Source organism: Phyllostomus hastatus, unplaced genomic scaffold (assembly GCF_019186645.2).
Source record: "Phyllostomus hastatus isolate PE091 unplaced genomic scaffold, TTU_PhHast_1.1 phas_scaffold_142, whole genome shotgun sequence".
NCBI lineage: Eukaryota > Metazoa > Chordata > Mammalia > Chiroptera > Phyllostomidae > Phyllostomus > Phyllostomus hastatus.
In genome coordinates, this window is record NW_025334010.1 from 503,766 (window position 1) to 518,777 (window position 15,012).

At 56.3% G+C, this 15,012-nt stretch overlaps 1 protein-coding gene across 1 annotated transcript; it reads right to left on the reverse strand.

Annotated features, from left to right (window-relative positions):
* Positions 1-2: 2 nt before the first annotated feature.
* FAM131B (family with sequence similarity 131 member B) lies at positions 3-7,801 on the reverse strand. Its single transcript, XM_045857584.1, has 7 exons — positions 7,616-7,801; positions 5,054-5,163; positions 4,684-4,719; positions 4,313-4,406; positions 3,856-4,053; positions 3,577-3,720; positions 3-3,143 (listed from the first exon to the last, which is right to left on the reverse strand). Exons 1-7 carry the CDS (start codon positions 7,641-7,643, stop codon positions 2,671-2,673), a joined length of 1,083 nt encoding a protein of 360 aa, XP_045713540.1. The 5' UTR covers positions 7,644-7,801; the 3' UTR covers positions 3-2,670.
* Between the last annotated feature and the right edge of the window lie 7,211 nt (positions 7,802-15,012).

The window sequence follows — 15,012 nt, forward strand, 5'->3', positions numbered from 1 at the left end:
CAGTCACCACGTTTCCCTCCTTAACGCAAGGATAAGAAGGAAGGGGGGGGGGGGCAGGGGGCAGGCGGAAGGGGAGGAATGGGAGATTTGGGTTTTCCTTAATAAACAATTAAAAATAAAAGTGCACTCCCCACCCCTGAAAGAAAATCATTTAGCAAGAGCAGTTTCATTCACAATAATAGAAACACAGCCCTGTCCTGGGACTGTTGTAAATCGTGCTGCACAGCCTTTAACCCCAAAGGAAAAGCGACCCTCCCTGACCCCCAACAGCCTCTTCCAGCACATGCCCCTCCCCTCCCCGCAAATAGGCTATAAGCAAACCCCATGCACCCTGCCCCCAGCACCAAAGAGGCAGCTGCTCCCTCCAGAGAGCCCTAACAGGGTCCTAGGCCAGCTCCCTGGTCTTCTCCCTCTTCAGAGTGGGAGGGGAGCTCCTTGCAAATGCAGACCCCCAGCTGACCTCTGGTCTGTGCATGTGCCAGCCGCCAGCACTGGGGATGTGGAGCCCCCGCTGGTGTCTGAAATCACCTAGATTCCTTGACAATTCAGTCATCTTTCGGCAGGGCCTGCCTGAAAAAGGGCTTCCTCGAGGAGGGAGGGAGGAAAGAGCGCTGCTTTCCTCCACCTGCCCCAACCCCCCAGGGCCCTGAGCAAAACCGAAATGAAAGAGCCCACTCGCTGGAGTGGGTGTCCACCGCGGGCTGGGGGCGGAATAAGGGGCAGGAAGAGGAAGAGCCTGAGAGGAAAAGATGGTGTATCCAGAAAGCGGGCTGCACACGGTGCGGAAACGGGCTCCCTGGGAGGCGGGAACCGGAGCATGCAAAACCCCAAGACCTGCAGCGGCAGGAGTGCAGGGCAAGGGTACAAGGCCACTTCCCAGGGCTCTTCGTGCCCAAGTCAGGTCACATGATTAAACACAAGGGACAGCTCTGGATGAGGTAAGCCACTCTTCACCACCTGTGCTCGCCATGCCTACGGGTGTTCTCTCCAAGACTCAACCTCCCCTCCCCTCCCCAGGCCCCAGCCTGGGTTGCATTTCAGGACTGTGTGCGTATGAACATGTGAACTTGATGGGGGGTGGGGAGCAGGGTCACAGATGGACAGAAATACCACCATTCTACCTCCTCGTTCCAAAGAAACAGACATTTGGGGACAGGGGTGGGGATAAGGTAGTTTGTGCCCAGGGTCTGAGAGGGATGACGTGCACCCTTCCTGGCAGAGGACAAGAGCAACAGGACCCCTGCCAACATTTGGGTAGAACATGAGACCTCAGACCCCGAGCCTTGGATGAGGCAGGAGGAAAGGTAGGCATGAACGTCCTGGCTTCTCTCTCCCGCCCAGACTCTCCGCGGGCCAGGAGCCAGGGCACAGGGTCCCGCTATGTGCTCCACAGCTGCCACTGCTTTGCTCCGGCCTGTCCCTGCCGTCAGGATCATTTACAGAAGTGTGGGGGCTTTGTGTACTGCAGACAGAAGTCCCCACTGAAATGGACACTGGGTGTGGGAGGGCGAGCAGTTTCAGGGGCGTATGCCTCGCTGTAAACCCATCCTAGAAGGAAGAAGACTCTGATCCCCTCTCCACAGGGGGCCCAGGAAGGGGCCCAGAGGAGCTGAAGAAGGAGAAAAAGGGGCTGAGTGTCCCCCCGGCGGGGGCCTGACAGCACCAGACTCCTCCCTCCGCCCCACTCAACCTGAGTCCCCAAGAAGTTATAAAAATGTAGAAAAGGCAAAGAGAAAAGTGTAAACAGCTCCAGAGAATTTGGGGGTGGATGGAGGGAGGCACAGACCTCACGCTTCCCTGCCTGGCAGGCCACGGGCATTCTGTGTCGCCCCCTCTGGGCGGGAGCTCCTGGAGCAGGGGGTAGAAGAAGGCAGACAAGGGAAGCAAGAGCTGGAGCAGCCAGCCCGCTGGGTCCTTCCCCAGACCCCTCGGACCCACCTTCCAGTCACGGGATATTCAAGATCCCAGAACAGGTGGCCAGGTTTGTCCTTGGTCCCATCAGCGACTCTCCGGTCTCTGGGTGGGCCACGTATAAAGACCCCTGTTTGTGCCCTTGTGTACCCCAGCTTCGCATCCACCTTCCCCGGGCCTCCTGAGCTCAGAAGCCGAGCTACCCACCGAGGGCAGATTCTCCATCCTCCAAGGAGACGTGGCTTCCCCTACTCGCGTCAAGCCACGTCCAGCAGCCCCCGAGGTCTGTTCTCCACAGTAGGGTCGAGCTGGGACCGCGGCCAGAGAAAACACAGAGTCGGGAAAAGCAGGAGTGACATGAAGAAGGGAGGCATTCAGACAGCCACAGTCAAAGCTCCTGGAAGACGAAATCAGGGCGTGGAAAACTGAGGCCTAGTCGACGGACACAGGCCGCTCTGCGCTCCTGTCCCCAGGATAGAAACTGGAGCTTCCGCATCACAGACCCAGAAGCCTGCAGCCAAGCCAAGTTCACAGCCATCTGGTTGCCTGGGCCTCAGTCCCCGGACCTGGGGTTCCTACAGCACGAGCCTGGATGGAACCCCATCCCGGCCCTCCGTTTTCCCGGCGAGGACTGGCGGCCCCCGGGTTCCTCGCCGTCTTCGGCCTGGGCTTCGGCTGTACTGCTGGGGGGAGGGAGGGTATTGTCGCAGCCATGCCCCTCAGGCGGGAGTGGAAGGTAGGGCATCGAGTGGGAAGAAGCTAGTTGTTGGCCTCGCCCTCCTCCTCATCAAAGGACTGCACACCTGAGGATGTGACGTCAGACACCTTCCGGCTGAGAGCAGCGGACATCTCGGGGTCTTCTCGTGGGGAAAGTGACTCCAGGTCCCGGCATCCCGCATCCTCTTCCTCCTCGGGGGCCGAAGGCCTCTTCTCCTCCTCGGCAGGGCCCCTTACCAGGTCCACTCTGCCCACCGCTGGCGCCCAGTCGCTGTCTGCCCCCAGCAAAGGTGGAGGCTCCTGAGTGGAATATCCCGAAGCAGGTTGGGAAGGCCCCATGTCATGCAAGCTTGGCTGCGAGTCATCAAATGCAGGGCCAAGATAGGAGCCCGTGGCCGGGGAGGCGATGAGCGACTGGTCGCTGGCTTCCCAGGCATCCGATGACCCCAGACAGTACATGCCCTGAGACACGTAGGAGTGAGGCCATCCATCCAAGGGGGCTTGAGTGAGGGCATCTGTGAAGAGAATCGTGGATGTTGGCGGGGGCACACACTAGGCAAGGCAGTGATGGCAGCACAGAGGATCGAGGGCGAGACATTAGGGAAGGAGGGGACTGGAAGGCTGAGATGAACAGAAAGTCTTAGAACAGATGAGCCCTGGCTGGCGTAGCTCAGTGGCTTGAGCACTGGCCTACAAACCAAAGGGTCACCGGTTTGATTCCCAGTCAGGGCACATGCCTGGGTTACAGGCCAGGTCCCCAGCAGGGAGAGTGTAAGAGGCAACCACACAATGTTTCTCTCCCTCTCTTTCTCCTTCTCTTCCCCTCTCTCTAAAAATACTTCCAAAAAAGAGAAAGAACAGAGATACAGAGATGAATACAGGTACCTAAATAGTTGAGGAGGCCTCTTAGGCCTCAGGGGTTGGGTTCTGGAACCATCCTTCCCTCACCTTGACTCTCCATCAACTCCTGGTAGTTGTCACTGTAGTTGCAGCCCAGTGGCTCCTGGGCAGAGTTGACACTCAGGTCCTCACCATCCATGGAAGACCAGGCCATGAGTGTGGCCTCGGAGATGGCGAACTGCTCCATGACGCCTGGGAGGAAAAAACCGTAGTCAGCACCAGATGGTCCTCCTATGGGCCGACCTTGCCACAGGGGGTGGGGTTGGAGGGTCAGCCACCGGCCATCCCGAAATGGGCCTCCCTCCAGAGGGTTCGGGGCAGAGGTACCTGCGAGGAAACGCGCCTCCTTCTCGCCATCGCTGAGGTCAGAGTAGGCGTCGGTATCCCTGCGCACGGCCTCGTGGCTGTGTTGCGGCTGAATGGCGGGTGCCTTCCCCCAGCCCTGCCACTCGATCATGTGGGCCACCCGGCCTTGCCCCATGGCTGTGGGCTTCGTCACATGGTCCTTCATGCTTCTCGAAATCCCTAAGGGACCAGACATTCCCCACATCCTCCAGAATATCACACAGGACCCGCTGACCCCCTGCTCCCCACCCCAGTCCCTGGGGGCTCCACCCCTGGGGGCGGGACAGGCTCCCCTAGGTCTCGCGGTGTGAGGGCAGCCTGGAGGATGGGCGCGGCTGCCCAGAAAGGACAGACAGGTCAGGGATAGCGGGGAGCAGGGCGACTGAGACCAGGAGCCGGAAGCATCCCGTCCGGACGGTCCCCAGGCAGGCAGTCTCACCTGAGAACGAGGACTTGGCCAGGGCGCCGATGCCATAGGCGTTGGAGTTTCGCTTAAGCTTCGGCAGGATGGAAGTGGTGTCCTCCATGGAGAGCTGGAAAGGGGAATGTGGGGGGAGGGACAGAGGAATAAGAGGGCGTGGGGTGCCTTCTATGTGGGGAGAATTCTGTTCATGGTTTCCGGGAGGAAGGAAACCATGGTGATAGGGAAAACCACTATAGCCAGAGGCGCCAAGGAGGCCTATCCTCCAACCCCCCTTGAACATGTGGGGGCAAGCGGAGCCTGGGAGTGACCACAGTGCCTGCATTACCAGAGAACAGAAGGCAGGGGAGTTGGGCTGGGCTGGGGGAGCTGGGGAAGCCCGCACTCACATTGATGCCATCCCAGGAGAAATCGGTTCGGGTTTGCTGTGGGGAGAGAGAAAGGGGAGTGGGTATCCCAGGCACCTCGAGGAATACAGGAGCCCCCTCCCCCTTCCTCAGAGGGACTTCCAGAAGTGTGTGAAGAAGGGGGGGCTTTCTTGAGACTAGCATAGGAAGTTAGCATCGACTCGGCTTGTATTTGGAGGGATGTAGGAGAAATGTTCTCTCAGGGTGTCCATCTGAAGGCGTGTTTGGGGAGTGGACTTGGAATTTAGGAGGAGATTTCCAGGCTCAGGGCCGCTTGGTGGCTTTGTTCATGATGGTTCTGGGGTTTTTTAGGGGTCGGCTGGTGGAGGGGGGCAGCTGGACCAGGCCTCACCTCCGCGGATGGCCGGTGGAGGCTGCTTCCGTGCAGCGAGCTGGTGCTGTCCATGTTGATTTGGTCGACATCCTTGAGGCCCTTCCAGTCCACGGCAATCACCTCGTTCCCTGAAGTGGCCAGAGAGTTAGGCGCTCCACCTGACCGCCCCCCCCCGCCCCCCCCACCCCCAAAAGGCCCCCTCCCGGTCTCAGATGCTGAGGCTGCCCTTCTGGACTCCTCCCTACCCTGGGCCACCACTGCTTCCCATTGCCCATTCCTTTTCCATCCCGACTCTCCCCACATCTCCGGTAGAAGAAATCACAGTACTGAGCCCAAATACTCAGCTTGAGCTCAACCAGGAGTAGCACACTCAGAAAAAGTGGTGTCTGGCCTTCCTTATTGTTTCTGTGCAAACGGAAGGGCCCAAGGTTGGGTTTTAGCAGGAAAACTATCGCCCATCCTGTCCTGACCAATCCTTGAGGGTTTCCATGTAGGAGTACACACAGGAGCTGTGCATTTTACCTATTACGTTTCTACAGATAGGGGCGGGGCTTCTCTAGGGCTAGCCTCTCTGTGCCTGGCTTTCTTGTTTGTGAGGTCGAAGGCATGGAGGGACCCCTGGGTAGGAGTTGGTGAACTTGATTGACAGGAAGGATGTGGTGAGGACAGAGGCAGGAGATGGGTCCATTTACGCAGAAACAGCGAGAGCAGAGAAAGCAAAGCGGGAGTTGGAATCCCTTTACCTGACTGTTGGGAGATAAGTGGTGGGTTAAAGAGGAGTGGAAGGGGGACCTCGGGCAGAAAGAAGGGCAGTTTTTACAAGAAGGAACCAAAAGAATGGGAATGGGAGGGGCTTGAGGGTTTGGGGGAGCTGGAGGGCCCAGAAGGGTGGTGACCACCATGGTGAAGCCAGAGCTCGTGGTGAAGGGGGACAGGCCCAGGGCAGGCGGTGCCTCCTGGGAGCCTCGGGGAAGAAGCGCTTGGAGCCTTGCAGAGAGACCCGAGTCAGATGGCTGTGAAGCATCTGACTGTTCAGACCCCTCCGACACAGGCAGTTTCATGACTCCGAATTCCGGGTTCAGGGCCCACCCTTGAGAAGAGGAGAATGGACTGGGGTCTCAGGCCTGGGGAGGCACTCAGCTTGCATCAGCACAGCTGCTGCTTCAGGCAGGGCTCCTGCTGACGGGGTCCAGGGACATAGGACCCCTTCAAAGAGGACACTGTTCCTCTGGGCTGCAGGGGAGTGGCGAGATGGGCGGGACCAGAGGCTATGGCCTGGGGCTGGGGGAGAGGAAAGACGGACATCTGGGCCGAGAGAGCTGGAAAGGGGCAGGCAGAGAACAACCTCTGCGAAGGAATATGGGGCCGGCAGAGTGGGGGGGGGGGGTGGCCTTTGTAGAAGAGGGAGAGCTGAGTCAGAGCGGTGGGGGGCAGGCAGGGGGAGGGAGAGGAGGAGAAGAGGTGAAGGCAGAGGAGGAGGGGGGTATCCATGGAAATGAATCAAATCTCAGAGAAATCAGGCTTCCGTCGAGTGAGTTTGTCTGTGATAATCATACGAATTATTCTCTCAGCCTGAGGTCACTGGGGCGTGTAGGCGGGAGAAACGGGGAGCTGAAATGTGAAAAAACTGGGGGTTTGGGGAGAGGGCTCGATCGATTTGTTGGAGTGCGCAGGGGGTGGGGGGCCAGGGGGCAGGAGCCAGGCAGAGGCTGAAGGTGTTAGACGAATTAGGAGGCGCCCGCCTTCCCTCCCCAGTCAAAGGTAAATAAAGGGCTAGCTCCGCCCCACTCCCCCCCCCCGCTGACAGGTGCTGTCCGTCCCGGATCCTCCCAGGCCCGGCCCCACCCTGCTGGGAGCCGGCACCCAGCCCCTCTAGGTCCCTTGGGACCTCTGCCTCCTCCCCCGCGTCCCCCGGCTGTAACCCCCAACGACAGCCGGCCGGTCCCCCTGCCCTCCCGGCGCGGAACCCACTCCCTCCCCGAGGCGCATCCCGCCCCCGCCCCCGCCCCAGAGGGAATATGCACGTGAACAAAGCAAATCCGGGGAGGCCGGGACGACAGAAAAAGACAACGGAGAGGGGCAGAGATGGGGGCAAAACGCCCGAGCCAGAAGGAGGCGGGGGTGGGGGGTGCGTGCGGAAAACAACTCGGGGCTGGAGGTGCGGCGGGGACTCCTCGAAGAGGGGTGCTCCAGCGATGGAGATGGAGGTGCGGGGGCGCCGAGGCAGGCAGAGTCGAGGCGGAGGGCCGGGAGGCGGCGGGAGAGGAGGGCAGAGCGACGCGGGAGAGAGGAGGCTGGTGGAGAGATGATGGAGAGAAACCGCGCCTGGGGGAGGGCGAGGGATGGAAGCCGGAGGGAGACGGAGAGGACGCCGAGAGCAGACAGGGATGCTGGCCCCGGGGGTGCGCGGGGAGAGCGGGGAGGAGAGGCACGGGGGGGAAGTGAGGCAGCCGAGCAGGGCGGGGGGCGGGGGGCGCGGAGCGCGGTCCTCGGGGGGCGCGGAGCGGGTGGGGGAGGGGCCGGAGGCGCAGACCCGGCGAGTCCAGCCTACGCCCACGCCCGCTGCGCCGCGGTACCCACCCACGGTCCGGGAGCCGATGCAGCCCATGGCTCGGGGCCTCCGGGGCCGGACCCTCGCCGACGCGCGGCGGGCGCGGGGGGGAGCACCGGGAGCCGCGCCGCCGCCCCAGCCTCTCTGCAGCGCCGCGGCTGTCTCCGCTCGGCTCCGCTCCCCCCGCCCCTCTCCATCCCTCCCCGCGCCCGCCGCCGTCGCCACCGCCGCCGCCGCCGCCGCCTGGCTCCCCCGCCCGGGCTCCGCTCGCGGCCCGGGAGGGGGCGGCCCGGGGATTGGCTGCGCCGGGCGCCTCCCCCAGGCCCGAGCCCGCCGCCGCGCTCCCCGCGCGCCTCTTCGCGCCAGCCTTTCCCCAGCTCCGCCCGCGGCCCCTCTGGGGTCGGGGCTGGGCTCACGCCCGCGGTGGAGTCCGGCAGAATACCTGCCCGGGGTCCCAAGAACCGGGTAAAGAGCCCCGGGCCGGCCCTTCGGCTCTGGTGGATGAATTTTCAGGGTCGGGGTTGGGGATGCTCTGGAAGAAAGTGAGGTGGGGGGGTGGGGCGGGATGAGAGTAAAGCCTTGATGAACCACAGCCTCGGCCGCCCAGTTCCGCAAACACTTGTTTTCTTCCAGGGGCGGCGTGACTGGACACGGTGCAGGATGCCCTGCGTTTCCCGTGCACGCTCTGTCCACCCGAGCACATCGCGAAGTCTTTGCGAGTGCGTCCTGTGTGCGACTCCCCTGGGCTCGGCGCCCGCCGCAAATTGTGGAGGTGGATGTACCGTGCGTGATGGGGGAGGAGAATGAAGCTAATTCAATGCCACCTGAAGTGAAGTAAAAAAAAATGCCAGGACCCGAGGCTGGCTGGAAGCCATAGTTTGAAATCCAGTTTAACTTTTCCGAGCCTTGGTCCTCTCTGACGAATGAAAGCGTGGATGTCAGGAGGCGGTCAAGATCAACAGAGCGAGGATGCCCTCTGTCTGGCTAGTGGGGAGGGTCAGGTAGGTACCAAAGGCCTCCAGGGGGTTGAGAGAGAGAGAGAGGGAGATCTAAGTAGCAAGGGCTAAGTGGGCCGATGAGGACAGCGGACTAGAGGTGGAGAGCAGGAAAGTCACAGGAGAAAGGGCCGGAGACTTGTCTAAGCCGCACCCAGAAAACCCAAAGTGTGAGAAGGCGGAGTTTCAGCACCAGTGACCTCAGCCGGGGTCTGTTTGCTGCCCACCTGCTGTCAGGTCCCTCCTGAGGTTGAACAGGGAGCCACTGAGGCGGTGGGCTAGGGGTCCCTGGTGTGGGCATGGAACCGAGAGAGCCCAGGTCTTGTGGATGCAACTTGTCACCTTTAGATTACTGGCGGAGAGCTAACCTTGAGAGTGATGACCATTACATTTGGTGGAACTCCACGTGAGAGATAGGGGACACAATGCTAATCTAATTGAAGACCCAGGAGATAGGATCACGGAGAGAACTGATCTTTGGTCTCTGTGCATGAAGAAATGAGCCAAACCTACATCTATACAACCCTGAGCAAGAAGACAGACTAGTCTGTTATAGATCTGCTGAGATTTTAATTGTCCAGTATAATTTGTAGCAGGATCTGGTACCTTTTTCAGACAGTGGAAAGAATTAGAAAGTATTTCCCCCACATCTACTATTGTCTATTTAAAAAAAAAAAAACTACCAGGATTCTGCTCTCCTGGAATATAGTGACTCGCTACCAAGGAGAGGAAACAGAAAGACGGAAAAGGAAAAGAAGGAACAACCTTCATCACTGCAGCAAAGCCCCCCAGACCCTTATGGTTGGAGCCAAGAAAGCACTGGTGGGGGGGGGGGGAATTCCAGGTCCCGTGTAATGGCCAAGCGACGAGTTCCGCTCACACCTTCCGGCCCGCCATTGCTCTCCCCTCAGGGTGCTCTCATTCCACTCTTCCCCCTATTACTCTGATCCAAACATGAATCTAAAGCCCTCGCACAACGCCTTTAGCACAGCTGCATGAGACTGGATTTAGCCAAATGATTTAAATCAAGGTCAGCACAAGCGATTCCAGGTCTTGAAGCCTCAGTCCCAATCCCACGTTCTGTCTTAAAGGAATTTTTTTTTTGCACCCTAGAAAAGTAGCCTGTCATAGGCACAGTGCTGGCCAGCTTCCTCCCTGCTTCTTGTGCGGGATCTTACTTCTCGCCATTTGGAGGCATCCTCCTGGTCTCTTTGCCATCTTCTGAGTCAAGGTCAAAGACTCCGGTTCTGATATGAACAGGGACAACCTTCCCGCAGGACAGTTGGATGGTACTGATGAAAAACAATCTTTAAAATATGCATTGATGTAGTAAATAAGTTGTGACACAGCTGTTCCATTTATAGAAATATTCTTTTTTTAATATTTATTTATTTTTAGAGAGGGAAGGGAGGGAGAGAGAGAGAGAAACGTCAATGTGCGGTTGCTGGGGGCCGTGGCCTGCAACCCAGGTATGTGGCCTGGCTGGGAATCGAACCTGAGACACTTTGGTTCACAGCCCACGCTCAATCCACTGAGCTACGCCAGCCAGATTCACTTATAGAAATATTCTAAGGAAACAACAAAAAAAGTAGACAAAGATTTAATGGACAGCAGCCATCAGAGCGCTGTTTACACCACAAGGAAAGCTTCTACCCAAGTCACATGTTCCAACCTGGGCAGTCGTTAAATAAATTATGGTAGATGTCTATAAATAGAATTCTGTGGAGCCATTCAAAATCTCTTATGGCTGTATTTGTTGTCAGGAAATTATTCATGATACATTGTGACATTATTTAACAAGCAGGTTATAAGAACAGTGTATCAGTCTTTGTTTAAAAATCACACATGCACACACACGTCCCTCTAGCAGAAAGAAGGATGAAGCAGATGTCAGTGGGTTGCACGTTTGGTGTCGGGAAGATGGGATTCCCGTCTGATGGTGTCTATTTTCCTGGAGAAATAGGAGGCGAGATCCTCTAAGAGTCTGGGACTGGGGAAGATAGAGAATACAATAATAAGAAATGACACGCCAATATCACTTTATAGCTGACAAAGAGATTTCAGTCTCTCCTTATCACATCCCAATGAGGAAGTCATTAGCTTTGCACTGCAGTTGAGAAAAATCTGGGCTCACAGCAGGTTAACTTTCCTCCCACCGCTGCCCTCCACCCCCCAGTTAACCAGCTGGAAACAGAAGAAGCTAACAAGGGCGTCAAACTCATTTTCATCAGGGGCCACGTCAGCCTCGAGTGTGTCTTCAAAGGGCCAAATGTAATGTTTGGACTGTATAAATGTACCTACTCCTTAACAGTTAAGTGAGAACTCTGGCGCTGCCACCGAGCACAAAGAAGGTGCCGGGCAGGATAAAACAAGGTGGAGGGCCGGGTTCGGCCCGCGGGCCTTGTGTTTGCTGCCTGTGAGGCTAGCGCTTCAATTCAGCCCCAAAAATGAAAAATTCATCCTGGATGCTTAGGCAAAAGCCTCATTTGTGTGTTTGTTCATTTCTTTTTAAACATTAGAACGACTTGGTTCGGGAAATTTAATGGGGCAGACATTCTTTCGCTCTTGCCTTTCTCTTAGGGTGAGACCGTAAGCTGAAGGCAGGCATAGATCTGTCTGCATACCCAAATTTTGAAATGGAAAGGTGATGCTCTCTCCTCAGGGGGACTTCCAGCCCCGCTCCAGGTCCTGGGTGCCATCATAAAGTACCGGTGACAAGAGTGTCTTCATTCCACCTTGTCAGAGTCTATGCATTGTATCAGAATCTCTGTGTCGTGGGGAGACAGGGAGGTGGCTCGGGCTGCTCTGAAGTTTAGTCAGCTTTGGGGCAGCTCTTTCGGGCTCGGGGCGGTGGGGGGGGGGCACTGTTTGCTTAGGCACCGGAAGCAGGTATTGTGATGCTGGGGACCTTGGGAAAAGGGCTGCAGGGATACCTGGACTAGGGTGGGGTTGGCGGGTGGGGCAGGGAGGAGTCAGAAGACTCCGAGAACAAGCAGGGAATTTCCTTCAGTGGGATCATTTCCTTAATGGTCCGCAAACAAGAAGACAAAGGATGGAGCTGGGGAAGCAGGTTGCTGACCCTTGGGGTGGGTGGGGGAAGACTCGGAGCAGGGTGGGGGGTGCGGTGGGTCGCGTGTAACTGTATTTCCACAGAGTAGGAGGTGCCGCCGCAGAGTCTGCGCTGGTCTGTCTCTGGAACGAGCGATCCAGAGAGGAGGCTCCCGCCGCTGTGCTGGGGCAGGGCCTTTCCTGGGCAGAGGGAGCTTGCTGAGGAAGGGAGGACACCTCGGGATGGCTGGTTACGCAGGAAGACGCCATCCACAGCTGCAGAGGTTCTCTGGTTCCAGGGTTGGTGGTGGGGACAAGAAGGCCTCACGGAACCAATCTCCGATCTGCTGGACTCTGGAAGATAGCACTTTTTATTTCATTTTATTTGTTTATTCCTTACCTTTAGAGAGGGGGAAGGAAGAGAGAGAAAGAAAAACATCGATCAGTTGCCTTCTCGTATGGGTCCCGACTGGGGTACGCGCCCCAGCCGGGGATCAAAGCCACAATCTGGGTTTGTGCCCTGACAGGGAATTGAACCTGCAGACTTTCAGTCTACGGGATGACGCTCCAACCAACGGAACCACGCAGGCCAGGGCGATAAAACCTTTTAGGACAACATAAGTCAATGCCCATTTGCCCTTTAGATGGCATTTGAAACCTTTGCCAAATATTAGGGAGCTAAGGGGAGCTCATTGCAATGTGTAGTGAGATTAGGACGCTTAGCGGCGTGACCAGTGGTGGTGACCTCTGCCCCCAGCCCCACCCCTGTGGTGCCGTCTCCAGGGACACAGGGGCAAGTCAGCATCACTGAGTCCCTATGTCGCAGGACCCTGTGGCTCCATACAAAGAGGAGAGAGCTGGTAGGGTCTGCTGTTTAGATTATCAAAGGAATGCAGTTGCTCTGTCTTTTCTTTGAAAAGCAGGTCTATGGGCAATCCTGGAAGAGAATCACTTCAGATTTGGGGGTCCCATCCAAACGTCTGATGCAGAGGACCAGGCCAGGGGTTCTAGGCTAATGGGTTCCCACATGCTTCTCAGAGAAGGGGCGGGTTGGGTCCAGAGGGCACGGAACACTAGTTTAGTCATGCCCCAAAGCGCGCCCAGGGCCTCGGAGGTCCATCCTCAAGTCCAGGTCACAGGCAGCAGCAGACTGGGCAGGAAGCCAGGACCCAGAAAGCAGGCCTGGGCCTCCACGAGCCAGAGGCCAAGTAAGCAAGGAAAGTGGAGCTCATCAATCCCAGAGAGCCCGGGCGGATGCAACCGCCAGAGGTCAAGTGACTACTCAGCGCTCACAAATCCCAGAGCACAAATCTCTGACGAAGGAAGGCAAGAATCAAGTAGGTAGTAGCAGGCAGTTGCTTTTTCCAGCCTCAGTGTCCCCACCTGTCAATTCTATATTCTCCAGGAGGACCAGTGAGAATCTGGACTTGGAAGGCTTGTTCCCAAGCATCACAGGTAGCTGCCTGGCTAGTATTTACGAATTCAGGGCTGAGCAGCTGACGTCCCATCATGCTCCCGGGGCCTTCTTACTTCCCCTGCTGGGATCCCTAAGTCCCACCTTGAAGCCCAGTTGCTCCAGGAGAGATACCCTGCCTTGTGCTTATAAGGCACCTTCTCCTGTTCCTGCCTCCGAATCCCAGGCTGGTGGCCGATGCTTTGTTACTTCTCTGTTGCCAGGGCTAGCCGACAGCCTACCTCTCAAATTCCTGGGTAGACCTCCACTCTGGGATCCCCATCCTTGTGTCTTCCTTAGCTTTTAGATGTCCTGCCCCCTCCGCTTGGATTCCTTTTGCAGATAAATGTCTTCTTGGACAAGGGTCCATTTTTGTTGCAAAGTCGAACTGCCTGGGCCCCTCTCTCCTTTCCTGCAACTGCTCCAGACCCTAAACAGCGTTCACTGCATGACAGGTCGGTGGAGCCCCGGTCTCAGCCCTTGCCAGTCTGCCATCTTTAAGCAAGCCAACCAAGTCCAGAGAGGGCGGCAGAGGCGTCTTCCTGCCAGTGAAAGAGCAGAGGCCACAGGGACACTAAGTACCAATCATATGAGCTGGAGGAAAACTTAGAAGTCAAGTCCGTGGCTGTGCTTTCACAGACAAGAACCATTTGCCTATCAGATTTTTTATTGCACTGCAATCAGCATTCAGGTCTTTTAACTCTTTTCTAGTGTTCTTTTCCCCATCCTGGGATGCTTCCCTAAATCTACGTTGGATTGTTTTTCTGACTTTTATTATGACACTAAATACTGTTGGAAAATGCTCATTAGTCCCCAAACTCCTTTTTCTCATGTTGGTGGAACAGCTCCTTTTGGATAAAATGAGGTAAAAAGAACATTGTTCTAAGTGGGTACGTGTTCTCGCTGCAATAAAATTAAGAATAAAAGATCATTGTTCTAGCCTAGGCATTCCAGAGGTAACTGTTTTCTTGTTCTTTGTGCTTAAGAATGGGCGAGTAATGCTAATCCTCGGGTGTATGTTCAGGTCATTCTTTGGTGAAGGTATTTTCACTGTGATAAGCGGACAGGGGACAAAGCTCGTACTCTCCCGGGTGGTGGTGAGCTAGGCCCTGAGGGCTGTTGGCTCACTGAGTCACTCCTGATTGTTCTGCCGGCCTGCAGTAGACCCACCCAGATGGCAAAGCCCAAGGGACTGGAAACTTTGAACTTTAGGTGGTATGTGTGGGTTGCTCCCAAGTAATAAAACCGATCATAGAAAAAATTTGAATGGAGACAAACAAAAATTTAGGTACATGCGGTGAGGTGGCTAGAGGTAGCCGAGCTGAATTTCATTACTGCTGGTGAAAAGCTATGTCGGGTGGGGGTGGGGTGTGCAAGCAATTTCTGCGTTCTCTGGTGGGGGCTGGAATTTGGCACTTGAGCTTTTGAAACACCGATTCCATGTTGAAATGATAATATTTTGGATATAGTGGGTTATAGTATATTATTAAAATGAATGGTGCCTGTTTCTTTTTGAATTCCTTTTAAAATTACATAACGTGGCTTAACATCAGATCTCTATTTGTCAGTGTTGGTTGAGGATATTGTCTTGGGATACTGGTTGAGATCAAGCAGTCACGGGAGGTGAGAAGTTCAAGGAACGAAGAGGGAGGGAAGGAAGGATCATCTGTGTGGTGTTAAAATCACTACAAATTAATAGCACAGCCATTTGGGAGAGAGAGCCAGTGAGCTGGGACGGAATAATGTTCTGGAAATGAGGATGAATGACCAAGGGCAATAGAGGGCGGTACAGAGGCGGGCAGCAGGTGCTCCAGTTTGCTGACGTGAAGTTCGAAGCTGGAGGATTTTAGGGAGGAGAGAAGGAGGATAGTGTGGGAGTAGTAACACGGGGCAGAAAGGGATATCTGTTCCTCATCCAGGGCAGCGGGGG

Bases quoted from the DNA above. Each gene is read 5' to 3' on its own strand.
- FAM131B (XM_045857584.1), bottom strand. From the start codon at position 7,643: ATGGGCTGCATCGGCTCCCGGACCGTGG. The intron at 5,164-7,615 runs GTGGGTACCGCG...TGGCCACTTCAG, and splicing joins CATCGGCTCCCGGACCGTGG to GGAACGAGGTGATTGCCGTG. The intron at 4,054-4,312 runs GTGAGACTGCCT...CTGGTCCCTTAG, and splicing joins GGCCAAGTCCTCGTTCTCAG to GGATTTCGAGAAGCATGAAG.